At 47.3% G+C, this 25765-nt stretch overlaps 3 protein-coding genes across 13 annotated transcripts; 1 reads left to right on the forward strand and 2 right to left on the reverse strand.

The window, feature by feature from the left end:
• Window positions 1–4: 4 nt before the first annotated feature.
• LOC148382809 (proteasome activator complex subunit 4B-like) lies at window positions 5–17722 on the reverse strand. Of its 4 annotated transcripts, XM_088360778.1 has the most exons (49): window positions 14602–17722; window positions 14099–14239; window positions 13456–13572; window positions 13339–13383; window positions 13120–13269; window positions 12004–12067; window positions 11841–11915; window positions 11652–11774; window positions 11340–11432; window positions 11031–11209; window positions 10836–10922; window positions 10586–10772; window positions 10423–10512; window positions 10135–10199; window positions 9901–10051; window positions 9733–9831; window positions 9514–9583; window positions 9333–9400; window positions 8788–8991; window positions 8555–8712; window positions 8373–8468; window positions 8231–8286; window positions 8109–8165; window positions 7972–8027; window positions 7659–7757; window positions 7514–7576; window positions 7301–7396; window positions 7092–7223; window positions 6793–7002; window positions 6604–6719; window positions 6476–6529; window positions 6246–6375; window positions 6051–6132; window positions 5821–5974; window positions 5289–5355; window positions 5090–5215; window positions 4863–5015; window positions 4689–4793; window positions 4224–4315; window positions 4028–4159; window positions 3643–3848; window positions 2966–3051; window positions 2661–2789; window positions 2200–2355; window positions 1894–2032; window positions 1697–1830; window positions 930–1022; window positions 741–825; window positions 5–132 (listed from the first exon to the last, which is right to left on the reverse strand). In XM_088360778.1, exons 1-49 carry the CDS (start codon window positions 14775–14777, stop codon window positions 20–22), a joined length of 5559 nt encoding a protein of 1852 aa, XP_088216904.1. In that variant the 5' UTR covers window positions 14778–17722; the 3' UTR covers window positions 5–19. The 4 variants fall into 4 exon arrangements, 3 of the variants coding, with proteins under 3 accessions (XP_088216904.1, XP_088216906.1, XP_088216907.1); XR_015854203.1 differs by having other exon boundaries at window positions 60–132; window positions 741–1022; window positions 1697–2032; window positions 14602–14756; window positions 16285–17722; XM_088360781.1 differs by lacking the exon at window positions 5–132 and having other exon boundaries at window positions 162–1022; window positions 14602–14756; window positions 16285–17722.
• LOC148382810 (potassium channel subfamily K member 1-like) lies at window positions 16097–18520 on the forward strand. 2 transcript variants are annotated; one of them, XM_088360811.1, is made up of 4 exons: window positions 16097–16733; window positions 16908–17312; window positions 17515–17792; window positions 17887–18520. In XM_088360811.1, the coding sequence occupies exons 1-3, from the start codon at window positions 16397–16399 to the stop codon at window positions 17778–17780; spliced, it is 1008 nt and encodes a 335-aa protein (XP_088216937.1). In that variant the 5' UTR covers window positions 16097–16396; the 3' UTR covers window positions 17781–17792; window positions 17887–18520. The 2 variants fall into 2 exon arrangements, with proteins under 2 accessions (XP_088216937.1, XP_088216936.1); XM_088360810.1 differs by having other exon boundaries at window positions 16098–16733; window positions 17515–18520.
• Window positions 18377–25626, reverse strand: entpd1 (ectonucleoside triphosphate diphosphohydrolase 1). 7 transcript variants are annotated; one of them, XM_088360803.1, is made up of 11 exons: window positions 25486–25626; window positions 24636–24721; window positions 21070–21197; window positions 20575–20692; window positions 20314–20464; window positions 19924–20083; window positions 19630–19833; window positions 19260–19517; window positions 19051–19161; window positions 18850–18987; window positions 18377–18788 (listed from the first exon to the last, which is right to left on the reverse strand). In XM_088360803.1, exons 3-11 carry the CDS (start codon window positions 21193–21195, stop codon window positions 18582–18584), a joined length of 1473 nt encoding a protein of 490 aa, XP_088216929.1. In that variant the 5' UTR covers window positions 21196–21197; window positions 24636–24721; window positions 25486–25626; the 3' UTR covers window positions 18377–18581. The 7 variants fall into 7 exon arrangements, with proteins under 7 accessions (XP_088216929.1, XP_088216928.1, XP_088216930.1 ...); XM_088360802.1 differs by having other exon boundaries at window positions 21070–21200; XM_088360804.1 differs by having other exon boundaries at window positions 24617–24721.
• Between the last annotated feature and the right edge of the window lie 139 nt (window positions 25627–25765).

Here is a 25765-nt window from a genome sequence, read left to right on the forward strand (position 1 = left end):
GTTCGTTCAAACATGCAAATCAATGAATCGGCCTTACCTGGAAGCGAGCGGGCTTTGGAACGTTGACTTTTCTGCTGCGAGACGAGCGTTTGAACCAGAAGACCGTCCACAAGACTGACCTAAAGAGGACATCTTTGTGCAGAATTGCAGAAGATCCATTTATTTAACAACACAGCAGTAGAAATGCATTCATAGTTGCTTTTTTTTTATAGGCTTAAAATATATTCCACATGATGAATTATTTTAAAAGTATGCTAATCACATTTTCTGCAAAATGCGAGCATTATAGCAAGATTTATTCATAAAGCAATGGACACACTATACATGTTTCTTACTATTATGCTAACATAATAAACTGTACAAATATTCACAAAACTAAAATATTTATATTCAGTACACAACAAGTTTGTTATGTCACTGCTTGACTAATCAGACAAGAGTTGAATCCTCACATGAGGAATTAGGAGGAGCAGTAATGTATTATGTAAGATTTAGGAATTAGGGCGTTGGGTTCAGCAACAGGCGGAATTTGTTTTTGAAACAAACTACAATGCATGGTAAGAATTTATCATGTGCAAGCTTTTTACAAGTCAAATTTAAGAATAAAAAAATATCTCGAATGACTGATACTATCTCGAAAATACTTTTTTTTTTTTTAAATCAACATCAAAAACAGGTTTATGGAGACTTAAATCTACAGTGATTAGTGAAAAAAAAAATTGACTTTTAAAAAAACAAACCGGTTTTCTCAGGGAGTGTTTTGTCCTCGTCTAGGTAAGGTGAAGGCTGACTCTCTGGGTGGCCTCTTGGCAGCGATTCTCCCGGCTTTGTTTAATGTTTCCCGAGCAAGCAAACAGACAGATGGAGAGACAAAATGTTTTTTTTCCTCAAGCGTAGTAGCACGGCGACACCAGCAAGTCAGTGAGCACCAGCAGTTGGTCGTCGGTGAAACGCTGCCGATGCTCCTGCCAGTTGTCGTGGTGCGTGCGACGGAACTCCGATAAGGTCTTCTTCACCGTCAACTTGGAAGCAAACAATCACACGTCCAAACATTGGGATCCGCAACCCATTTTGAACAAAACAGTTAACGCATATCTATCCCACTTATTATTTTTAAATCTATTTTTGCCGGATTTGACGTTTCTTTGATACCAAGAGAAAGGGCCTATTGTCATTTGAGTCTTCTCAAAGCCCAAAAAAAACAAGGATATATGGCCCAACAGTCTGTAATTCGAGGAAACTGACAAACAACACTTCTAGATTCAAACCCAACGAGCAGGCTTTTCACTTATTGATGCTAAAAGGCCACGTGCAAGCCTTGGAATTAGTGTGACAAGCCAGCGGACAAAGCCAGAGCACAAAAAGGCAATCACAACCAGGGAAGATGTACTCATGAGTTATTAATGCGCCGTGTTCATTTGAATAAATGAACGATTTCAAACCGGGTGCTTGAGAAACCTTTTTTTTTTTTTTATGGACTGACTGGTGTCGAAAGTCTACTGAATTGTGTTTGACTTTGCACCAGAAGTAGTCACTGAATGATCGTCTCTGGCCGACCCGGCGCGCTCATCTATTATTTACTCTCATTGATCAGGTTGTGTTACGTCTGAGACCCGGGGCTCTAGATTTTCCTCAAGTGGCCCACCGAGTCATCGTCTCTCGCTTACGGTTGTTGTTTTTCAAGGCCGGTAAGTACCTCGATGGGCTGCGGGTCGTTCAGGTGGTCGCTCAGGTCCATCAGAATGTTGGGCATCCATTTTGGGACGTCGTAAGGACTGGACAGGATGCACGCGCTCAGGCCTAGCACGCCCGCGTGGCGACGTACCAAATCTGCAACCGCAAACAAAATGGTCACCTTTTCTGAAGGGCGTTCATGTGTGTGTGTGTGTGTACCCGTGGAAGCCAGCTCTCCTCTGGCCTTGGGTAGGCGCGTGTGACTCAGCGTCTGCAATTGAGTCTGCAGATTGCGGTCCAGAGGGAAGAAGTGGCACTGCAGCAAACCGCTCAGGGTGGTGCCCGCCATATCCCTCACCTACACACGAGAACAGGCAGGTTAAAGGAGGGAAGAAATAATGATCCTATCTATGGCGTCTCACATTAGGCTAAATGGAATTTCCTAAGGGAAAGCTGAATACCAAATATTTAGAATATAGACTGGGCTGGATTTTAATGTGAAGATTTTTTTTTTTTAATTGTCACCTCGAGCTGCTCGTCCAGCAGCAGACGCATCACCATTTTACGGACGCGCTGCACCTCCGCCGGCACGCTGAGCAGGGTGAATAAGTTGGAGAAGACGCTAATCTGGAGGTAGGTCAGCACAGAGTAGCGCGCGTGCCACGACCTGCTGCCGGCCATCTGCAAGCACACGCAGGAAGGCGCCGGTTAGCGTGAGCCACGCTCCATCCTTTCGTATCTGCGGCAGATTGCGGCGTATGTTCGTGTCGAGCACCTTCAAATGTCAGCGCATGTTAATAAGCACGGAAGCGTGACGAACGAGGCCACACAAAGAAGCTGGTATTTGAGATGGGGGGGGGGGGGGGGGGGGACGACAAGTCTACACTTCCATCACGTCTGGACTGGTTTCATTTCAAACCATTGCGTTAACACATTGTGTAAAGGCATCATAAAAGGAAAATAAAAATACGGGATGCGCCAGTGACCTCTTCCAGGGCTGCCAAGACGAGAGGGATGTGTTGCGGATAGAGCAGGCCCTGCGACATCAGCGAGAGGCATGTGCGAGCGTCCTGTTTCATCTCATCATAACTCTCATCAATCTCCACCGGGGCGATCTGCGAGGAGGGGTGAGAGCGGGGCGAGAGAGAACCACCACGGCAGAGGGAGGTGGAGAAAGGTAGCGAGGCAGCGTTGTGAGTAAATGAAGAGAGAAATGGAGTCTAATGGCCAAGTAAGATGGAGTGGGTAATAACGCTGCACGGGGACTCTGCGTGTGTGTGTGTGTGCTTGCCTTGAAGAGCAGAGGCAGCAGTTGAAGTTGCTGCTGAACAGGCGTGGTGAAAGTCCGGCCAGCGCTCGCCAGCAGCCATTTTAAGACTAGGAGAAAGAAAAAAAAAAGAAAGAAAGATTGGCTGGCAGGCACGCACACAATGAAAAGCCATTTGATAAAATAAACCTGCCAGGGTGACCTCAGTGTGACGCCTTCACTCGAGCACGCCATTCATCATCGTTTGACGACAAAACAATTGAGCTGATGGCGGTCGATACGTGATTTGTTTTTCTAAATACAATTAATGACGAATAAAATATTAAACTATGGATAATAAAGTCATGGATATTTTGACTTGATATTTTGCAATTCCGACTCCGTATTGGGCGCAGGGAATTTAACTCTCGTTACACCTCATTAAATCATTTAAAGTAGACAAAACGGAGGCAAATGGACCAATAGGGTGGCTCGGATTTTTTTTTTTTTTTCCCATGTAGTCTATTTTTGTAGTGAGCATGATTAATACATTCTAATGGACACTGCAGCACTTTGTGACCAGGAACAAGGACTAAAATTAGACTCGTGACACCTTTTTGTAAGCTTCCCACCTGACTACCTTTTAGAGTTTGTTCATTTTTAAATTCACTGCCTCTTTTTCATGGGGCAAGTTGCAGGAAAAAAAAAATCAGTATTCTGACCAGTCTTGAGCAGCTTGACAGCCTGGGTGCACTCGTCGGCGGTCTCGGGGGCGTTCTCCTCGGGCACGTGGTTGCGGATCTCCGCCTCGGACGTGAGGGGCTTGAGCCGCTCCAGCACCCGGGCGACAAAGTCGGCCACGTGAGGGGAGGAGGTGGGCTGCGTGTGGGGCAGAGCCACGTCCATCATGAAGATGTAGGTCAGGACACTGGAGGGCGAGAAGAAAAAGAAGAGGAAAGGGAGACAAGTTCAAACGCTTAAAGGCAGAAAAACAAAAACAAAGCTTTGGTTCGCGGCTCAAAGCGTGGATGCAAATCAGCTGCGACCGCGGCGTAACATGAAGGCGACGCCTCGCCTTTTGATGCCAGCAAAATATGTGGTCGGTACCTGCCGATGCGCTCGCGTACGTTCTTGTACACCTGCGTGAGTTTGGGTTCCAGGTAAGTGAGGAGCCGGTGCAGGAGTTCGGCCACTCGCCACTGCTGCTGGGCCAGGCCGCCTTGAAGCACGTACAGTAAACTGAGGGGGAAAAGGCAGAACGTAAGAAATTGCGCCACCGACGACGTGAAGGCGTAAAAAGCACCTGGCGTCTCGGAAAGAGCTCCCTTCGCCGATGAGCGGCGTCTCCATCAGCAGCTCCAACAGCCAGTGGAGCTTCCTGGGGTCACGACCCTCCTGGTGGCAGCAAGAAACGGTCACAAGGTGCAACTTGCCTTCCCTTTTGAAACACTAACCACATTTGTAAACCCCGAACCAGGTTAGAAACCCTAATTTGAAACCTGAACCCACGATAGTTGCGCTAAAGATTAGTCTACTCTAAAGATTTGCTAGCCAGCTGATTAAATGTGCTCCCGAACTCGCTCCTCATTAAAGAAAATAAATAAATCTTTCTCTGTGTAATTTGGTTGGAGAACCAGAAAAGCCAACGGAGCCGCATTTGAGGGAATATCTGCATCCGTCTAATGCTTGTGGGAGCCCGTTAAAATCCAATTCTCAATTAGACATGATTGATTTCTTTTAATGGCGTTTTTCAAACGGGCTTTCTTACGCATGCGGTGGCGATGCAGGTGCCCCAGTCGGTGTAGGTTTCCACCGTGACGTTGCTCAACGCCGTCTTGATCAGCGGACACAAAAGGCGCCACAAGTTGTCCACCTACACACGAGCACAATTTGGTTTTGGTCAGTCGTCATCGAAGTTACGGGAAGGATGCGATGGTCGTGCCTTGCTGAAACTCCACATCTTGCTGCCTCTGATGAGCCCGGCGGTGATCTCGCAGACGCAACGCTGCGAGCTCTCGTGCGGGTCGCTCGCTAACTGCTCCAAGTGCGGCCACAGAAGAGGCAGGAAGACGTCGCCGTAGTTGCGAAACAGGCCCTGCGGGTCAAAGCAACGAGTGTGGGTCAATCGGGGTCAGCCGCGCCGGGCCTCGGCCAACGTCGAAGCCGTACCTTGAAGAGATAGAAGCGGCGCGGGTTGAAGCTGTCTTTGCCTTTGCGCTCCTCCAGGGACAGGAACTCTATGAACTGCTCGATGAACTCCGGGTCGGAGAAATATTCAAAGATGATCTTTTCAGCCTGAAAAAAAAGAACGTACACATGAGGCATTGCATCTGCCTGCAACGCGGTGTTTGTGTGTTTGTGGGCGTACCTCGCTCATCTCTTCATAGGGCAGGTCATCTTTGAGTTTTTGCAAAGGAGCGTAGATCATCATTTCGCTAAAAATAGAAGCAACATTAACATAGCAAAAGATAAGCAGTGTCCCCCAAATTTTAAAAATCTTTTTTTCAATGCTGTCTTATGAAGTGCTCTTTTATTTCATTTAACTATTTTTAGGTGTCCAAAACTCCGACCCCTCCAATCTGTCATTGTAAACAGTTGTTTACATCCCCATTTAGATTCGAACAGACGACATGGGCGAGGCCTTCTCCTGTCCGGGGATGAGAAGCCAAGATGAATGAACGGAAAAAGTCCATTAGTCAGCAAGTTGCCCGCGTACGGGGACAGGAAGTGCCGCCCCTGTACTTGTCTTATCTGGGCCAAGCTGTAAGTCATCCAGTCAGGCTTATAAAATCTAGGCCGTGCCATGCGGCGGCTCCACCTCGTTAGTTCCCCGTTAAAAAGACATAAAAGTCTCCCCCGGGACGTCCGATGGACGCTGCTGCTGGCTGTTTCCCCCTCACCTTGGCCACGAGTAGTAGCCCACGTGCGCTTTTTCCACATGCAGCTGCGAGTCCCACGCCTCCTCGCTGAGAGGCAGGTCAGCGCTGCGGTACTGCAGCCAGCCGTTGGCCTTCCGGTCTCCGGCCCACGTGCCCTCCGGGTCCACTGCGCCACCTGCAAATTAAATGCTGGCAATTAAAAAAAAAAAACATGAACTGACTTAATTGACTCAAATGACTCTTCTACTCACAAACGTCAGATGGCTTGACCGCGACTTTCTTTCTCGGTCTTTTGAGCTGCTTCAAGATACCGGCCATTGCTAATATTGCCACCTAAGAGAGAAATAGAACATGAGAAAATAAAGTATGCAGTGATGTTTTCTTATTCACAGTTTTTTTGTTCCCTTTATTTCCCCTGAGCTGCAACGAGAAGGAAAGAGGCGGACCTTGCGTATGCTGATGGAGTCGTGTATGAGGCCCTGGGTGAAGTAGAGGACGGCGTCTGGCGGCAGCGGGTGGTCGTCCCTCAACAGGAGCGACAGCAAGTCTGCGGCCGTGTGCTCAAACTTCCAAGGCCTGCATCACAAGACACAGTTTTGCTTGTGACTGTAGTACTTGAAGAGCTACTCCATGTTTCATCTTAGGTGATGGTAAAAAAATGATTTGTAAAACTCACAGCTCTCTGTCTTCAAGGCAGTCCAATAGATCATTTACCAGCTTCTCGTATTTCCTGAAGAAGCAAAAAATATTTTGTTTTTCTGTATTACTGCGGCTGATGAGAGATTGCTGGCGTACGTCTCCTACCGAGCATTAACAACATTTTTGATTTGCTGGCGCTGAAGCCCCTCCTTCAGCTCGTCAGCAGAGAGCGTCTCCGAGGGCGCCATGCGCTCGGCTATCTCCACGCAGCCCTCCGACACCTGGAGATGGGCAGTGAGCACATTTTAGCGCGATGAGCAAGTCATGAAGGCAATCACGCCCAGGCTTGCTCACGGTGAAAAAAATGCCGATGGTGTCGTGCTGCCGGTGGATGCGGTCCACGATGTCGTCCAGGAGATGGCCCACCGAGTGCTCGTCCAGAGTCGGGGCGGGCGACAGTCCGCAGCGGACCAGCGCCGGCCACACGGCGCCCACGCAGTCCCAGTCGCGGGCGCTCGCCAAGCAAACGCCACTGTGCGCCGCCTGCAGGCAGTACAGCGCCCCCTGAGGGTGAGGTGAGTGTTAGAAACACCCAGCCCAAACTGGCAACCCAGTAGGCAAAGCTGGAAAGGACTCCTCCGTGTGAGCTTTACCTTGAATTGCTGCCGTGTGCCGGCCGTGTGTTGCGGTGACAACAGTTGCACGATTTGAGGAAGCAGGTCTCGGTATGAGAAGCTGTAGGTCGCCAGTGCGGAGGTCAGCACGGTTTGGGCTTTGCTACGTACCTGCCAAGGAACAAAAAATTGATTTCGATTTGGATACGTGCTGAGTACTTTCTGGTTGCTCTGTCAGCGTGTTGTACCTGGCTGTAAGTGCTAGTTGACAGCAGCAGTACATCGCCCAGTAGCTCTTGGTGGACTTGTTTGTATTCGCTGCCATCCACCACCAACTTTCTCATCTTTCAATCAAACACCAAAGTCGTATTGAGTACATTTTACAGAATACAATCCAATGTTGTGATTCCAAGTCAGCAGGTGTGCCTTGGCAAATTGAACTTCTGAGTCAGGCAATATACCTCGTGCTGGAGCAAGACCCGGTCGATGAGCAGTGATCGAATGTGCTGCTTCTTCCCGTAAAGCTGCGCAGAAACGACGGCGACGAAACAAAGCGAAATGTTAGCTGCGGAGAAAAAGCCAGCAAACGCAGCGGCGACAGCTCACCCGGTTTTCCATCGACTTCTTGACCAGCGTGAAGCTCTTCCAACGTGAGTCGAATTCCTCCTTGTGTGTGCCTCGGAAAAACAGGAGGTCGCTGATGATCTGCGGTCACAAGTCATCAAAGACTCGGTCAGAACTTTTCTCCACAGAGGAGACCATTACAAGTGTAATCGTGGGTCCATGCAGGAGCCAAAATACTAAAGGATAGAAATCATCCAATCTTTATTCACTTAACTGAAACTCCATTGTGAGACACCTGTAACAACAATTACTATGAAATCAAACTCAATTCATTGCAATTATGAAACACAGTCACCTTGATGATGACAAAGAGCGACTTGGTGTCGTCCTCCGTGTGCTCCAGGATGTGATCTGATTGGTGGGCGGGCAAGGAGGCTCACGTTACAGTGGCATGCATCTGGGTGCTTTTTGCCTGTGTGTGTGTTTGCTTACGTAGCAGCAGCCTGACGGTGCGGCAGATCGACTCTCGGTAGTCCTCGCGTGAATCGTCTGCACGGGGTGAAATGAGCCAGGTCACAAAGCTGCTGGCACGCTTATTGAATGTGCTCCCTCACCGTAGTCCACGCCAATGTGCAGTTTGAACTCCCCCAGGTTCACCATGGAGGGCACTCTGTGGCCGGGCAGAGGTTAAGAAGCATGCATTGAAGATTTGTGTGCGTTTTTCTTGGCGCGTGGGCGTGTGTCGGCAAGACTCACAGGTCAGGGACGTGAGGTCCATTCAGGGGGGGCAGCAAGCTGCCCGCCCCGAGCAGGCAGTGCTGCACGATGGCGAGACTCTGCAACAGCTCCTCCCTGTGAACCGAGACGCACATGACACAAGCTTGACATATGCTAAAAATTTTTTTTATTAAATCAGTCCATCCGTCAAATTTTCCCACCTGCTCATTGGACAGTCTCCCGAGACGTGGCCTTGGATACGCTCCAGCTCGGGCCTCAGCAGGCGGGACAAGAGCTGGAAAACAAAGTTCTGCTCCTCCATGCTGGGGACGTGCCAGCGCACACCCAAAGCGGCGACGTCGCCGGGCCGACCCCAGTCCTGGAGGTAAAGGAACAACACACTGTAGGTGCTTTCAAAGCACCCAAAATGACAGCAAGTAAACGAGCGACCCACTCGTACGGGGAGGTCGTCACGGAAACCCCCCGGGGTGCTGCGGTACTCGGTGGGGTAGATGAGCGAGAACGAGCGCAGCGTGTGCTCCAGCAGGCCCGCCGCCAGCGCGTAGGCCCGTTTGCAACGCAGGCGCACGCAAGCGGTCAGAACGCGCTCCAGCTCGCCGGCAAACCTCAAAAGCTGCTCGCCGTCCACGCGGGTCACCTGAAACACACGCGTTGTATATTAAAAATGGAAGCAGTGCAGTAAGTCACAGCGTTTGGCTCGCTCTACTCCCATGAGTAATAAAACACAACAGAGAAGGTATCAATATGTTCTGCTTAGCGACAAAGTGGCCGGTTATTTACGAGGCCGCGGCGCGCCAGGGGCCCGCTGTAAGAAATGTCGTGTGGTCATCACTTTTTCCCCCCCGGCCCTCCATCTTTCTGGCGCAATATCAGAAAATTTCAGCAGAGATAAAATATCATCCCTCCGCGTACCCGAGGGCGGCACGTTGGCCGAGTGCTTAGCACATCTGCCTCTCGCGCTCACATAAACGTTCTCACCTCGGACAGCAGCTGGAGATTCCACAGCAGCTCTTTGTCCAGCTCCTCTTCACTCCGCAGATCCTCATCTAAACACACACGTACATAATCAGATGATGATCTAAAAATAATCATTTTTTAAAAATGTGCTAAAAGTAGTCATGTAATTTCATCCAATAAACACACACAATGTCATACTGACTTTCAGTAATTTGGAAAATGAGGCTGCAACAATGCGGGACAAAGAGTTTGAGAGACTCGGCAGGATGACACTGGAAACGACAAACAATAGCAGACAGAAAAACAGAAAAGGAAGCGTCGTTCAACAAAAACACAAGGTGAATGGAATAGAAATGAAAGTGCAAGAATTATAAAGCAATAAGATATTTTGAGGAAAGTCCCCGGAGTGACTGGGAGCCACCTTTGCCGCTGCTCTGCACACATCAGCCACCATCCTGCCCGCCACGCACGTTTCAAAGATGTTGGAGGTGGCGAAGTTGTAGACTTTCTGCAGCGCCACCTAAGACCGGAGGATGGAAAAGCGTCAGATGACACTCTGTGGGTGTGCGAGCGCGCGTGCGAGCGTCACCGTGTAGATGTCCGTGGAGCACTGCGTGAGGACGGTGCTGACGGTGGTGGACAGGCCCAGCTCCACCAGGCTCTCCAGGTGCGTGCGCGTGTCCGTCTCGGTCTCGGCGCGCGTCTGCTCCAGCGTGCTGCTGTCGATCACAGCAAAGCACCTGCGCAAACAAAAAACAGGGCATATTCTGCTCGAGTGGCTGCCACCTGATAAGAAACAAGCACTGAACTTGATTGATGCTACCTGTCCAGAAATTGCAGGACAAAATCTTCAAACTCAGCAGAAGCAAAACACAAGTCTTTTTCCATCTGAAAAGCAGAAGCACATTTGTGTGCTTTTGTCAGCGAATTTCTTTTCTGCAGGGCGCCTTGATTCAAAGGGGAAGTCAACTCAAAATGTTCTTGACGATAGATAATATGCTCTACACCCCCCCACTACTCCAAACCGATAAATACTGTGTGCGGAATATCAATGAAGGGGCAAAATCCACCCGTTGTGAAGACGGATTTGGTGACTAAATGGACGGCACACCTCTGACAGATTGCTGTGTCGAGACGGAGCTGACGAACAGTCGACCAAAGGCACCAGCGTGGTGAAGGTGGTGATGAACTGGAAGGTTATCTGGAAAAACAGCTGTTGGAGTCAGGTTTGATTCCAAAGCAAAGGTGGCGCTAGCGCTGCCGCTAACACTCACCATGCACTTGCTGAAGTCGTTGGGGTCCACGCCCGGCAGCGAGCCCATGAGCAGCGGCAGCACATGCAGGCGGCCTTCCGGGTAGCGCTTGTCGGGTGCCACCAGGCTCCGCGCCATGCCGATCATGCAGCTGAGGGTGGCGGTCAGGGTGTGCGGCTCCGTCAAGGTCTCCATCGCCGCGTACGTTCTGCGGAACGGTCGGGTCGCATTTGAGACGCCCTAATACGTGGCCCTGGATGGGCAGACTTACTTCTCCAGCACGGGCGGAATAACCAGTTGTGGCGTGAGGAGTGCCAGGTTCTGCAGGGCGAAGGCGGCGTCCGTGCTGCCCGTTTTGCTGCGCGATAAATTATAGGAAGGAAACTGGATAAGCTCCGGCACGGATAGAGGAATAAATCCATGAATGGAAAGTTTTCATCTGGATGGGATCCAGATTTGACAGTACCTGAACATGGCCAGCAGAGCAGCACCCGTGAGGCTGCGCGTGAACTCCTGCAGGTCCTCGTCGCTCAGCTGCTGACTTTCGGGCACTGGCGTGATCCAGCCGGGGGTGGCGTGACGTTCGCGGTGCACCCGGCGCACCACGCTCGCCGGCAGACGCTGGAGCAGGCGCATGAGGCGAGACTGCGCAAACACACGCGCCCACACGTTATGGTTCACGGGCAGAGGGGCGCCAAAAGTGGCGCGCGCTGACAACGAGCCAAGTTGGCAACCCAGAGTTACGGCTATCTCTGAAAGTGTGCATGTGGCTAACCTGCCAGCGACCGTGATTGGATGGATGATAGAAGGAGGCGATGCTGTTAAAGAGGCGGGTCAGCTCTTTCTGCGCCGGGTTTCCTGGGCCACCCTGCCACATGAACAAAAATCAGCGGACCAACCGATTTACGACATCCACTGCCAGCTCTGCCCTGCCATTCAATCGCCCACTTTATTGCATTGTCTTCAAAATTTGTTTTCAATTAGTGAATGACAGGCGTTCACTCTATTTTTTATTTCCTGATTGATTAGTTGTCGATGTATTGATTAATCTGGACACCTCTAAGGCAAAGTGTCAAAGTGAAATTACCAGCAAGGCCGTGATCCAAAGCACCACGTGTCCGACGTCGTAGGAGTTGGTGAGGTAGCGCAGCGCCGCCATGTGGCTGACGCCCACGGGGAGGTTCAGGCTGCGCAGGATCCTGGTGAAGATCTAAACGCAAACACTCTCCATTAGAGCCAACTTGCTTGAGATTGCACGATTCCGGCAAACACTCACCGTGGGGATGTAAGGGGTCCAGTCCACGTAGCCGATGTTGTCGTTGGCGAGGCGAGCGAACAGGTTCACCAAATGCTGCGGGGCAAAAAAAAAAAAACAACGCAAAGGCTCACTGACGAGCCGAGACTCAAGCACGGGCGTCATTTGTGTGCTTTTGTCTCACCCCTTCCCAGCTGGGCTGATTCTGCACCGACAACCAAAGGTCCATCAATTCCCTGAACCACAGCCTGAAAAAAAGAAACTGACATTAATTGAAGTGGCCTTTTTCAAGGTTGAAGATTACAATCTACAGACATTTGGAATACACAGTAAGTGGCAAAAAGATGCTTGCTATCCACCAATTTGCACAAATATAAAACAAACACTCAAAGAGACACCTGACATTGCCAACAAATTCTTCCCATTCGTCTCCAATCCAATAAAAAAATTGAACTGCCTCCCACCAAACTGTCAAATGGGGAGTAGAACGGAAAAAAGGAGAGTATTAAAAGTGATGTACTACGGGAAGCCGTTCCAAGACTCGCTGCTGACAAATGTCTCTCGAAAGGCCAAACACGGTTAAGAAATGCACCGAGAGATCGTGTCACCGCTACCATCTGGAACTCGACTGAAAAAAAAATATGCGGGAGCATTTCCAAGAAATCCAGCTGTTAGCCTGACGTGACGGAGAGAGCGGCGATTGATAGAGGGAATCTTTTTTTGATGTTGCAAAGGTGCTGACGGTGCCTGCGGTTTTTGCGACACATGATGCATGCTCAGATCTGCTAGAAGCAACCCAAGTCTCAAGATAAATGTCTTGTTTTAAATTTAGATTTTTCAATTTGAAATGGTGAAAAAGAGCAACGCTACAGCTCCACAATTCAGTTTTATCTTCAAAGCTGTAGAAGGTATTAAGAAAGAAAAATCTGCATTCACTTCACACGGTCTCTATACATTTGTCCAGCTAATGAAATCCCCAACAGCTCCTCCATTCCCTCCGAGCAGCAACTGTGAATCTGTGGATTCAACTTTAGCTCACAGTTAAGAAGTTAGTTAAGAGGCGCCATTTAAAAGCCAGTTACAAACTCATCGGTTGAGATTTTACAACTCAATTTTCCAAACTCACTCCTCTTAAAGCAGACATAAAAAGGGAGCCACCAGAAATTGTCTTATTGATCATTTGGAACAGGTTTTCATCCTGGTTCACAGACCAAGTGAGTAAAATAATGGACTTTTTTTTCATGATCCATGTGAAGAATCATAATTAAAGTAATAAACCAGAAATGTAATAAGTACCCACCGGAAGCCTTGGGCGTGCTCCTCAGGGGGCATGATGGTGGGCAAGAAGAGCTCCATGATGCCGATGGCCTTCTGCATGACTGCGTCAAAAACGCACAGCAGGGGGCGCCACTCGTCCAGCATCTCCTTGGTGGAGGATGCTGGGAAGTATCTACAAGAAAAAAAATGGATGGGACCACTGAAGCCAATGCCGATGGTGAGAATGGTGAACAAAACTCACGGTCTGCAACTTTTAACCAAAGCCTTCAGAATGTGTTCCAATGAACTGTAAACAAAGAAAGTCAATATAACTCAAAATCATTCAATTGAAGTGATTATTCAAAAAGGCACAACTCACTTGGGGAACCAGACAAGTCCGAGATGCTCCGTCTTGGAGTGGACCACCTTCTCGTAGAGCTGGTGGAGCGGTCGCCATGGCAACTGGAGGTCGTCCCTTGAAAGCAGTTCCTTTTTCCTGTTAGTGTGCAGTGTACAAATGCCCAAAAGCAGTGAATGAGTTGCTTGTCCAAAAAAAAAAAAAACATTTGGGATACAATCGAATAACATATTGCTTGTTGCGCTCATTTGCCAAGTTCTGCCGGTGTCGTTAGTAACTCCACAAATCTTTCATTGGGAAGATTTGGAAAAATAAGCCATAATAAGACCAGTGGATTGAAACAAAAAGACATCCATCTTTTTGCAGCGAGCCGGGACACCTCGTATTGAGTCGTTGACATCTACGCGAAGGTGCTATGGCGCGGTGATGGATGCGGTCGTCGCGGCAACAACCTCGAGACAAAAGCCGAGTGATGAATGTTGACGCGGTAGTGGCATCTGATTTAAGGAGACATCATTGTGTGTGTGTAAACCCCTCACTGGGGACAACTCAATTGAAAGCAGGGCTGGGCACACACTGGCACTTGACAGCCATAATTGGCTTTTAAAATAGACCGAAGGGCCAGGTTGTTTCGGTTTTGTCGTTTTGAATGTACGACACCCACTTGAGGAGCTGAATAAGCAGTCGGGCGAAGCTCTGCATCATGTGGGGCTCCAGGCCGGGCAGCGTGACCAACTCATAGAGCAGCTTGATGAAGAGAATGTGCTCGTCCTTGCTGAACCTCCGGCCGTAGAGCTTTAAGAACCTGCGAGGAGACCAAAGTAGGTGGGGTCAGGTGGTGGGTCACATTGGAAGGTGTTCCATGCTTCCTGTCGCCATTTTGTCAAAATTGACATGTACCCTCAAAGTATAAGATGGGGTCACCTTTCACGAGAAAAATGTACAAATAGCTTTTGAAGCTGTAAACTTTCACAACATACGAGGTCTGAGCTCAAACGAAATAAAGTGGAATTAAAATAAAAATGAGGGGGGTTAGGATATTTGGGGCAATTTAAATTGGGTTTTCAAAATGGCTGCCGAGTAGGTCGGCAATATATTCATCAAACAAATTCGACGACGAGGGTCGAGTTGTCGAATACTTCAAATTGAATGACTTGCCGAACTTACGAGAAGAGTTTTTTGCACCAGAAGGCGACACCAGGCCAAAGTTCCCGGAGGAGGACAGCTCTGGACAGGTTGTTTTTGATGTTCTCCAAAAGATCTGAGGCTTCCCGGTCCAGTCGGTCGGCGTACGGCAGCAGCCCATTATAGACGAGCTCCTTCTGGAAGACCAACGCTGTCATGACCGAATATTTTGCGTAGAGTGACGAGCCGAAGCGCAGTCATGGAAGTGCTTTGCAAGCTCTGACAACTTAATCCAGGGAGCCGCACAGGGCGGAAGTCAGACGAATGCCCAATCGGCGAAAGTGTGTCACGGCTAATTGAGTTGAGTAAAGCCGGCTGGTAATGTCCAGCTTCCGCTCTGACCCGCAGGTGCTGCGTCGCCTCCTTTACGTCATGACGACGATGTGCCAAAACATTTCACCCTAACTCACCCCCAACAAATAAATCTAAATAAATAAATAATAAAAATAAATAAATAAGTAAAAGTACTGATATATTTTTAAAAAATTAAAAAAAAATAAAAACTCTGAAATGCACTCAAGTACGCAAAGAATAATTCAGTCACTTCTATTGTACACAAGTTGTTATAACTTGACAAGAAGAAAATATTTGGAGTATCTGATGACACCACTTGAGAATAAACTTGATTGACATCATGTAATGTAGCCAATTACAGTCAAATCAAAAATGAATAGTCAGAACTACATATCCCAGAATCCCCTGGAGCCTGCGTGATTGGGTTAATCTGTCGATTATTAGGATCATGGCACGTTAACTGGATTATTTACTGTCTCTCTGTTGTCCCACTAACCCCGAACTGACTGACTGGATCAACTCACTCACTTCTCAATCTAATTAAACAAAAATAAAGTGAAAGTACTCTTTCTCTGCAATATGATCACCTAGTGGCTTTTATTAAGTATTTCTCAATATGTAGCCATGAATGTAGAGGTATAAAAGAAAATCAGCGAAAATCCTGACTCTTATTGATTATGAATAGAACATGTTTTTTGTTTCTATCCTCAGACAATTGACATTAATTGGGACAGGAAAAAACAGCCACCATCATTTTGTCTATTATGTTGTTTTTTTATGCTACATTATTCATTCAAAGCAATTTGCTGAATTTGATGACTTCCACCGTGTAATTTACTTTCCATTAAAGTTGGTAAACAATTATTTCTTGCCATCTGTGCATGGAAGCGTAATCTTTTGTTACCACGGCAACGTGGTCTGCACTGCCGTCTAGTGGTCACTTTGAGCCAACACAACTTCAATAGGTAAACTACACTTGAATAATCCGCATGAGCTCCAATTCATATCCTTTTAAATTTTATGACGCTATGTTTATATTAAGTACAATTTTATTTTTTTTAAAAATGCATTCCTTCTTATGATACAGGCAAATAAAGGCGCAAGCCGTTGGTTTCGGTTGTGCAAGTGTACCTAATGTAGTGTCCCACTGTCCCGTCTGTGCATTGTTGTGATTCCAAACCCAAAACCGGTTGAACCGGTTTAGATTTGTTGGGAGCCCAATTTCATGTCCCCTGCGATGACATTAACCGGCTAAAACAAAAGCAAATCTCACAACTAAAGTTAGTTGGACGAAAAAATAAAAACTTTTTTTTATAGCGGACATTTGAGTCGAAATTTCCGAATACAGCATGTCAAGGTGAGTGACGTTACCTCTTCCTCGTCGGTGATGTGACGAAGCAGGAAGAAGTCGCCACTGTCGGTCGATTGGTTTCCATTGTTCGTTCAACTTGCAAAAGGGATTTTTTTTCCACATTTCCGCGCTATGGGGGGCGTCTGCGCTCGCTTCGCCGAGGATCACCGGCTGGCGCTCAACTTCGCGCTGCTGGTGGTCACCTACGGCGTTTACCTGCTCATCGGCGCAGGCATCTTCTCGGCCATCGAGCTGCCCTACGAGGTCCAGCTCCGCGATGAACTGGAGGCCAGCCGCAGGGACTTTTTGGCCAACAACACCTGCGTGTCGGACGCCAGCCTCCACCAGCTGCTGGTGCGCGCCCTGGAAGCCCACAACTATGGCGTGTCGGTGGTGGGCAAAAGTCGCCCCCTGAACTGGGACTTCATGTCCTCGCTGTTCTTCACCAGCACCGTGCTGACCACCACAGGTGAGGCTCACCGTGCAGGTGTCGTTCAGGGCTGGCGCGCGACTACCCTGGATGCCATGGGGGGTCCGCTTTAGACATCACAAAATCTCCATTTGAAGGATCCATCAGAGACCATTACATACAAATTGTGTTGATAGGAATTGTATACAAATATGCACAATTATTTGTGTCAAGGTTACGGCCATACCGTTCCTCTGTCAGACGAAGGGAAGGCCTTCTGCATCTTCTACTCCATCGTGGGAATCCCCTTCACCCTCTTCTTACTCTCCGTCCTGGTGCAGAGGATCATGGTGGTGGTCACCCATCGCCCCCTGGCCCACTTCCCTCACCGGTGGGCCGTGTCCAAGGCCAAGTTCGCCGTCGCCCACGTAGCGATCCTCGCCGTGGTGATGTTTCTTGCAGTCCTCTTCATCCCGGCGTGGATCTTCTATGCCTTGGAGGAGGACTGGAACTTCCTGGAGTCCCTCTACTTCTGCTTCATCTCTTTGACCACCATTGGCCTCGGAGACTACGTCCCAGGAGAGACTCACAGTATCGAGGACAACCCTCACGGGAAGATCTACAAGCTGCTCATTACTCGTAAGGCCAGTTTGTTGTTATTGCCAATTCTCATGTAAAATTGTGATTTAGTGCCCTCTAGTGGCATTTGTGTGACAAGTGTTGAAGTGATGGCGAAGCTTCATTTAGGCAGGTCATAGGTCGTCATACAAACAATTTGATTTGTCAGCTAGATTTAAAATATGAGTATACTGGTGAGTGTGTGATTTTGTGTGTGTTTCAGTGTACCTGGTACTGGGACTGGTGTGTATTCTGGTGCTGATGGAGACATGCGTGGAGCTGCCGCAGATAAAGCGCCTGCGCCAGCGCTTTTACCGGGATGACCTGCGTGAGCTGGACGCCGAGACGGCCAACATCATCGAGCGGGAGCATCCCGCCGACGTGTCCGAGCGAGTCATCCCCTCTGTGTCGGAGCAGGCCGACACCTTGCAGAACGGCGGCCGGCCGGCGGTGCCGTACATGCTGGCGCCCAATAGGAAGCTCAACTAGCACGATGAAAAAGTCAGCAGCTATGGGGGAAAAAAAAGCCTTCCATGTAGCTGATATGGAGGTTGAAAGTCTGGTCATTTAATTTTTATTTTGTCTCCCTTGTCAGAACATTCCCCACAGATAAGAGCTGGGGCGTGAATGCCAAGGAAGGGTGGCTAAGTTTCCACTTCCTGTCAAAGTGGAGCTATGGGAGGAAGAGCGTCGTGCCACGACTTTGGATTTATAAACACCTACCTGCACGTTGTAGCCAAAAAAAATAACAAATAATGACCAAATAGGTGCTTGGCCGACCTCCATCAAGGCCTGCTATACAAGATGACAGATTTGTTCCTGAAAAGATGGCCAAAAAAAGTTCTGTCTTGCAACACTGTAAAACCTAAATAGGTTGACTTGACTTTAAAAAGGTGGAAACCCAACACCTTAAAAAAAGTGTGACTAATTGAAGTCACAGTTTTTAGAGTGTAGTTTCCCCAAGAGGTAGCAAGAAGCAACGTTCATACAAAACTTACTGTCTTTGTAAAGGCACAGGTGCAATATAGATAAAAACACAAGAGGGCAGCATTTGCCTGCTTTAGACTCAATGTACTTCCAAAGGCTTAAAGTAAAATCAGTTTTTCTTTTTCAACACGAAAATCGCACAACTCACCAAACCTGCTTGATAATTTTTTGTATATTTTGTACATTACGTGGCTCTATCAAAAAAAAAAGACTTATTAAAAGGTGTTTTAGAAACCATATAAGTGAGGGCTATTTCATTTATACAGTCTGACAGGAGTCTTTCAAAGTGCTGACCGCCCGCGTCTATACGACGTGCGGCCGCTTAGAGCAGCTCAGCCCGAAGGCGCGCAAGATGAGCACCAGCAGGACCACCAGCAAGACGACGATGATGGTGACGATGGCCACGTAGCCGGCGTAAGGCAGCGGCGGTGCGGCGGGAGCCTCGGCCGGGATCATGTTGGTCAGGTTGAGCATGTAGCCCAGAGTCCAGCCTGCGTCGCTTCCTTTAATCTGAGAACGTGACATCATCATATACAGTTCGAAATAACATTTTAACCTCGAGTCAGTGCACCTTGTGTATGAATGTGATGTTGGAGTAGCTCTCTGAGGTGAAGTTGTAAGCGTCCGTCAGCAGTGTGATGAGGTAGGTGCCGGCGAAGCAGTAGGCCACCAAATATTTCAACTTGGTGCCTGGATTCTGCTGCTTCACCTGGACAGTTAGTCAGTCAGTTGTATACTATACGTAAACACACACTTATCGGTGGATGGTGACCTCCTGCCAGGGTGTAGCGCAGAAACGTGCGATCGTTTCCTTGACCGTGTCCAGAGAGGACGTGGTGGTGAGGTTGAAGAAGTTCATAGTGTAGTAGTAAGCTGAGAATGCCTACCACAGGGTAAAAGACGGCAGCAGAAAAAAAAAATCATGAAAACAATAATCTGATTTGATTACAACGTTCATGCTGGTGTTGGCGGTCTGCTTACCCCGAAGAGCCCCTCCACGGTTGGCTGGTAGACCCCGTTGAAGGAGCAGCGGCTATATTTACATTGGCTGAAGTTAAAGAGGGTCCGGACTACGTCCTGGCATTGTTGGAAGTTTCCTAGACCCGAGTGGTGGAAAGACGCGGGTGCTCCCTGGGGCTTCCTGTCCGACACGCAGGGACTGTCGTAGAGCGTTGAGTAATCCTTCATTTCCGCGTAGCCCGGGTGGAAGCACGGGTCCTCTATTCTTGGGGGACCTGACTGGCGGAGAAGAAAGAAAAGAATGCAAGCGTTTGAAATATGGACATGAAGTAGCCATGCTTTCTAAGCTCATGAGTAGTCCTGGAAGGTCATGCTTTGAAAGGGCGTCAACCTGAGTTTGGTGCGCCAGCGCCATGATGAGGGCCTGATCCTTCCCGTAACACAGGAAGCTGTGCGTGTAAAGGTTGTAGTCGTTTCCGTACAACCGGAAGGTCACCGAGTTGCCGGGCGACTCTGTGCCGTCGAACGTTTTGGAAACAAAGCTGATCTGGGTGGACGCCCCGCCGAGGTCCAGGGCCCCCGTGGTTTTCAGGCCCTGGTGACGCACACGCTTCGAGGCATCAAACGACGGATTTGATCTCAGAGCTGGCGCGTTCACTGAAACGGAAGGAGCGCTTTTCAGAACCTGTTTGAGGCGGTCGTCCAAGTAGTTGACGGTGACCCATCCGAAAGCGCCTTCCTCCTGGCCGCTGAGGATCCTGGCGCCCTGGTAGGAGAAGGGGAAGGTTTGTAGGGTCGCCGACACAGCCCGGAACACCTCCTCGGATGCCGAGCTATTCCTCATACTGCGCAATAACAAAATCAGGAATTAGCATCAACATTGCAGTGACTATAAAATAAAAGAAATAAAAAACAACGCATGTAGAGAGACAATAATCTATAATTGTCTACCTGCAGTACGTTGCCCCCTGGTGGCCAAAGCACCCATACCAGAAGGTAATGACGTACAAAGTGTTTTGTTTACATCATAAAGTTTACAACAGGGGTCAAACTCTCACATGGCTTCCTTCCTTACTTGAGTAATCTCATCCCGGCAGTGGCTCCTAAGTAGACGGGCGTCTGGGCATGTCGTTTCTTGGGAATGTTCCTCTCAACCTCTAGCATGCACTCCCTCAATGTCTGGCCGGCCTTCCACGGCATTGCCGCGTAGCTGGAGATACCTGGCCCTGCCACATTCAGTGTGTCAAAAAAATATGCTATTTGAGGTTTCTTTTTAATTTTTTTTTTTTACCCTGGAAAGCCATCCATTCAAACAAAAATGCAAACATCAGCGTACCTTTGACAGTGCAGGAGTGTTTCTGCTCGGCCCGGCCTGTGTCGTTATCCTTCTCGGCGGGCCAGGCGTAGACGAAGACGGTCGTGTGCGACGAGCCGGCGTCCAGAACAATGCCATACTAAAAAAGGAAACAAAAAGGAATCCCCAGTCAAAACATTTGTGTGTGTGTGTGTACGTTAAGGGTGATGCTGAGAAGCGTGAAACCATGAAGTGTGTGCAGACATGCCGATGTCTTGTTTAGCGTATTAAGGAAGTGTTTAGTAAACAGCTTTAGATGCTAATCTAGAACAGATGTGACGGCAGAGATTGTCAGGCCATGACATCAACAGCCATTCGCGCTAAAATGTTGTTCCAACTAAGCTGGATGCGTTCCTTGGCAACTTAGAGGCCACCACATGCCAAAAAATGGACAGGAAGACGTGCTAGAAAATTTTCCACGCAAAACTGATCTGGCTAGATGGTTTCTCGCTGAAATGCCGATAAAAGTTGGTTCACCTTGTACTTTTGCTGCAGCGGCATGTTCTGGACCACCGTGACCACCACCAGGGCGATAATGGCAATCAACGCGCAGACGACAATCACCACCGTCCAAGACTTGTACCACGGGTTCTTCTCTTTCATGTCTGCTGTCGGGGTCAAAGAGGAAGAAGAGGCCGGGCGGGGGGGATAAAAAGGGGAAACAGGAAAGTGGTTAGCATGACATCGGCTTGTGCCCAGATGTGCCTGTGTAAATTTTAACCAGAGCGAGCTGGCGGACTGCGTCGTCCTGCGTTTGCAGTTTCCTAAAAAAATAGATTTTCTTTTTTTTTTTTTTAAATCCTACAAAATTCTTGTCGGGAAATTGACAGTCGAAAGGTAGACGCGGCGTGGCGGATTTCCTTATCTTTTGAAGTGTGTTCAGGGCTTAGTGACGCTTTGGGAAACACAAACTTGCACACACACACATTGATCCGGCATGTTTGTACAACGAACAAGTTGCGAGCATGCACGTGTTGGCCGTCGGCGAAAGGCGGCACTTTCCTACCTGCCTCGTTGACACCAGCCAAGTTCAAGAAAATCCAAAGAAGGAAAAGCCCTCTGAGTTACAAGTGGCCGCTGCGTGTGTGAGTTTGGAATGAACACCCCGCCACCCTTCAGGGTTTCCATGGCGACGCCTTCTCCCCCCGCTAACCAATGAGAGCGGCAGAGGAAGTGGGGGACTCCCTTGTTTGGCTCTTGTTTATTACCCAGATGATGTCATCACTGTGACGGATCGGGATCCCCTGCCTGCCTCTGTGGAAGTGTGTGTGTGACTGGCCTGCAAATTTGTGGAGCCATTCAGAAAAGCCATGCCTTGTTTACCTCATTTTTTTTCCCCGCCTGATCGGAATTGCCATCATTTAGCTTTGCATTAAAAAGTTGTAGGGCAAATCTTAGGAGGGGCGGAAAAAAAATCTAACGACGTTTAATGAGCCAAATTTGTTTTCTGATGGGACTTAAGAGGAGGTTTTGTGGCTTCGGAATGATGATGAGATGAGAAGAAAAATCGGAGAAGTGAAGAAAGAGGAAGTGAGGACATCAGGAGGTCAAATATGTCACAAGTCAAGGCAGACGATGCGCTCGACATTCATGATGGGACACTGATGTGAAACTGAAGAAAAAAAAAAAAATCCTGGGCTCAGGAAGTCACAGGGTGCAGATGGTCTTCCTTCGCAGATTGAGAAAGACACCGACTACTGAATTTACTCACATATTTGTTTTTAAATGAAACTGTCTTGATTTGATAGCCGGATGGCTAAAATGGAAGACAGGATGGCTAGATGGATGGAAAGATAAATAGGCAGAAAGAAATATAGCAATAAAACTTGCAACAAAGACTGTCCAAACACGACAGCACCACTGCCACCTACTGTCATGGCTGTGCAATCACACTTTCCAGTGAGTCATGAACAACAGTAATCATTACGCCCAAGCACATGCCATCAAGCAATTCTCTTATTGAATTAAGCACACAAGATTTCCATCAATTAATAAGCCACAGCACACACACAGACAATAAGCACCTGTTTGCAAACACACACACCCCTCCTTGTGTGTGTTATCAGTGTCCTCACTCACCTCTTTGTTCAGACATCTCAGCAGCACCACAATGCCGTGTCTATACCGCGCTCTCTCCCTTAAAGCCACTGTGTCTCCCCCTCTCTCATCCACTTCCTCTTCCTGCCTCTCTCTCTCTCTCTCTCTCTCGTGCACTTGCCGCTCAACCTCCTCCTCTTCCTCAGAACCCCGTTACACCTTTCTCGCCGCCCCCCATTTCCTCAACTTTCCATCTTCCTTGTCTTTGTCTGCAAAAAGAGGGTCACACACATGCTAATATGGAAGCCCTGGAAAGCCATGGCATCATCAGCCTTTACGCCGCCTCTTTAAAATGCGTGAAGGGTGGGGTGCGAGGTTGCGGGGGAGTTGGGGGGGGGTCGTTACATAACTACATTCCAGCCCGATGGGAAAACCTTGAGTCCAGGGCCACTTGCGGGTTACGCGCTCGTTGGTGACAGTGCACCACATTGTCATGTGACTTGGCTCAGAATTGACCAAAAATATTACATATTAAATATCTATATTTAAATGTAAGGCAAGTTTTTTTGTTCTTTTTAGCATTGTTACATCAAATAAGATATAAGAGATTAACAGAGCTAATGTTATGGGGCTAATTTTTGCTCTCGATGCAATTTATCTACCTGCTAAATTCCCTTCAGGCATATAAACATAATTTTATTTTTCAACTATCCAAATATTTGTGGCATTTTAATTTCAAACTGATCTAACCAGCACGCGCCCGCATACACATATAGACGGCAAAAAAATGTTTGCCCGACTTGCCCTGTTAGCAATGCGCAATACAAACAGGAGTGGCTACTTGATACCAAGATGGCGGAACGAGAGGTGTGTGAGAATATTTTAATAACACATCCTGTTTCGTAACCACAAACAGACCGATTTTCGGTAACAGGACAAAGGTGGGGGGGGGTTGAGGTCATTGTGGTGATAACATGAACGTCATGTGTTTGCGCTTGCATACATTGTCCTTTTCAAGATGTCTACCTATAGGGGCCTTTTTGAGTTTACACAGTACGGCGTGGGAACAAAAAAAACCATACGAGTGCTTTTCAAACAGAGCAGCGTTGGTTTTATAATCGAAAAAGGCCACCTCTGCAAAATGTTTGACTAAAAATGGTCAATATTTCGCCCGTCTTGCCCTATGAACTTTCATTTTTTAAGCTGACAAGGCACATTTAAATCGAAACAAAATGTGCCCATCTGAAGCTCAACTGGATCAGAATCAGATTTGCACATTTGGCCACATATTTTAAAAGTGACCGTCGAAGCCTTTGCGGACGTCTGGGTGTGTTTAGCTGTGAAGCCTTGTAAAAGACACACATGGACTTATTTGTTGACTGAAAGCTTTAAAGTGATTCCGGCTCCGGATCCGTCATTGAAATGAGGACGAAGTAGCGAGATGAAGAGTCCATCTGAGCTATTTTTAGGGACCCGCTGGGAATATAACTAGACATTTGGTGTTATTTTAAACCTTTTTATTCCCCTCCCATCCGCAAAGTATCACCTTACAATATATCACATAAAATATAAATATCACATTGCACTAAAAGCTCAAAAATGACATTAGAAAGCATATTATAGGGAGTAGAATGCTAATGTCTTCTGGGAAGACTTTCTGCAAGATCGTAATTGGCCAATCATGACACAGGAAAAGACTTCTGAAAATTGTTTACCGTTAGGTTCCACCTACTCCAGAAAGTATAATTCGTCAGAATTAGTTAGGAAATATTTGATTACAAACAGCCCGACAGATGAGTCAGTCTACAACGGTGACCTTTCGCAAGATGATTAAGTTTGTTTAGTTTAATGTCTTGATTTGGGAGAATAATGAACAATGATGAGATAAAGTTGCTGCAAATATCGTAAATGAAAGTCAGTGAGCGTCACCAGCGGAAGGAAAGTCCAAAATAGAAAGTCAACGGAGTTAATACATAATTCATACGACCTCTCGACACGCGGCTGACCTTCCGGTGGGGGTGGCCGATGGCGCGTTACCGTGGCGATGATGACCCTGAAGAAGCTTTAGTCCACAAAGAAGCTTTGAGATGGTCTGCAACAGAAGAAACAGGATTGGTGGACATGCAGTGAAATTGTGAACATCACGCAGCTTTGAGCTTGGATGTCACAAGTTTAAATGCTCACGTGGAACTGATGGAGAGCTTATTTAAACTGAAATATGATGTCTATTGAGAAAGGACGAAGGTAATTCAAGTGGAACCTGTAAAAGAGACAACACTGCCCTCAAGTGGTTAAAAGAAATAAAACCAAACAAGCGCGAATAAAGGATTTATTTTTTTTAAAATCAGTTTGTTACTGATGCTCCAAAAAAATATTTGCAGAATCAACAAAGTAAAATAAAAATATTACAAAAAATTTATTCTTAAAACAGCTCGATTTGGGTATGTTTACTATTAAAAATATAAATATATCTAAACATAAAATTGAAAAAGAATCATAAATTAATAAAATTATACAACCATTTTTGAATTAGTCATTGAAATAAATGAAAGCTTTCAGTAATAAATTCTCTTTACTGTTTATAATTAAAAAATGTAAATCAAACATTATTTCAATTTTAAAAAAAATACACAAACTGCTTTAACACGTTTAGTTAATTGCATGAAATTCCTCCCAAAGTCGATTGTAATGCGATCGTCGAGTGATCTAAATCACTTTTCAAAAAACATGTTAAGTTTTCAAATCATCTACTTTCACCGCATTATATTTTAAAATTTGCTTCCTCTTTTATATTATAATTCTGTAAAATTAGGCTTCATTAAAAAAAGAAACACATATGGCATAAAAAATACGTACTGCAAATCGTTGGCTGGAGAAAGTTGACTTTGTTGTGCTTTTTTTTTTCTTTCTTGAGTTCAATGTGTCGATGAGCCGCTTCAATCACATTTGAGGACTTGATGAACCTGTTACACAGTCATCAATAAATGCCAGGAAAACAAAACAAAACGAACAAAAGGTCTGTTTTGGTACATAACAACATTCACAACTTTGAAAAATAAGACACACATAATGAGATTGCAAAGTACAATATTATACAACAAGTAAAAGAGCAAATAAACAGACACCTGTCATCCAT

The sequence above is a fragment of the Syngnathus floridae genome, chromosome 18 (assembly GCF_059516105.1).
Source record: "Syngnathus floridae isolate MCC-2025c chromosome 18, RoL_Sflo_1.0, whole genome shotgun sequence".
Taxonomy (NCBI): domain Eukaryota; kingdom Metazoa; phylum Chordata; class Actinopteri; order Syngnathiformes; family Syngnathidae; genus Syngnathus; species Syngnathus floridae.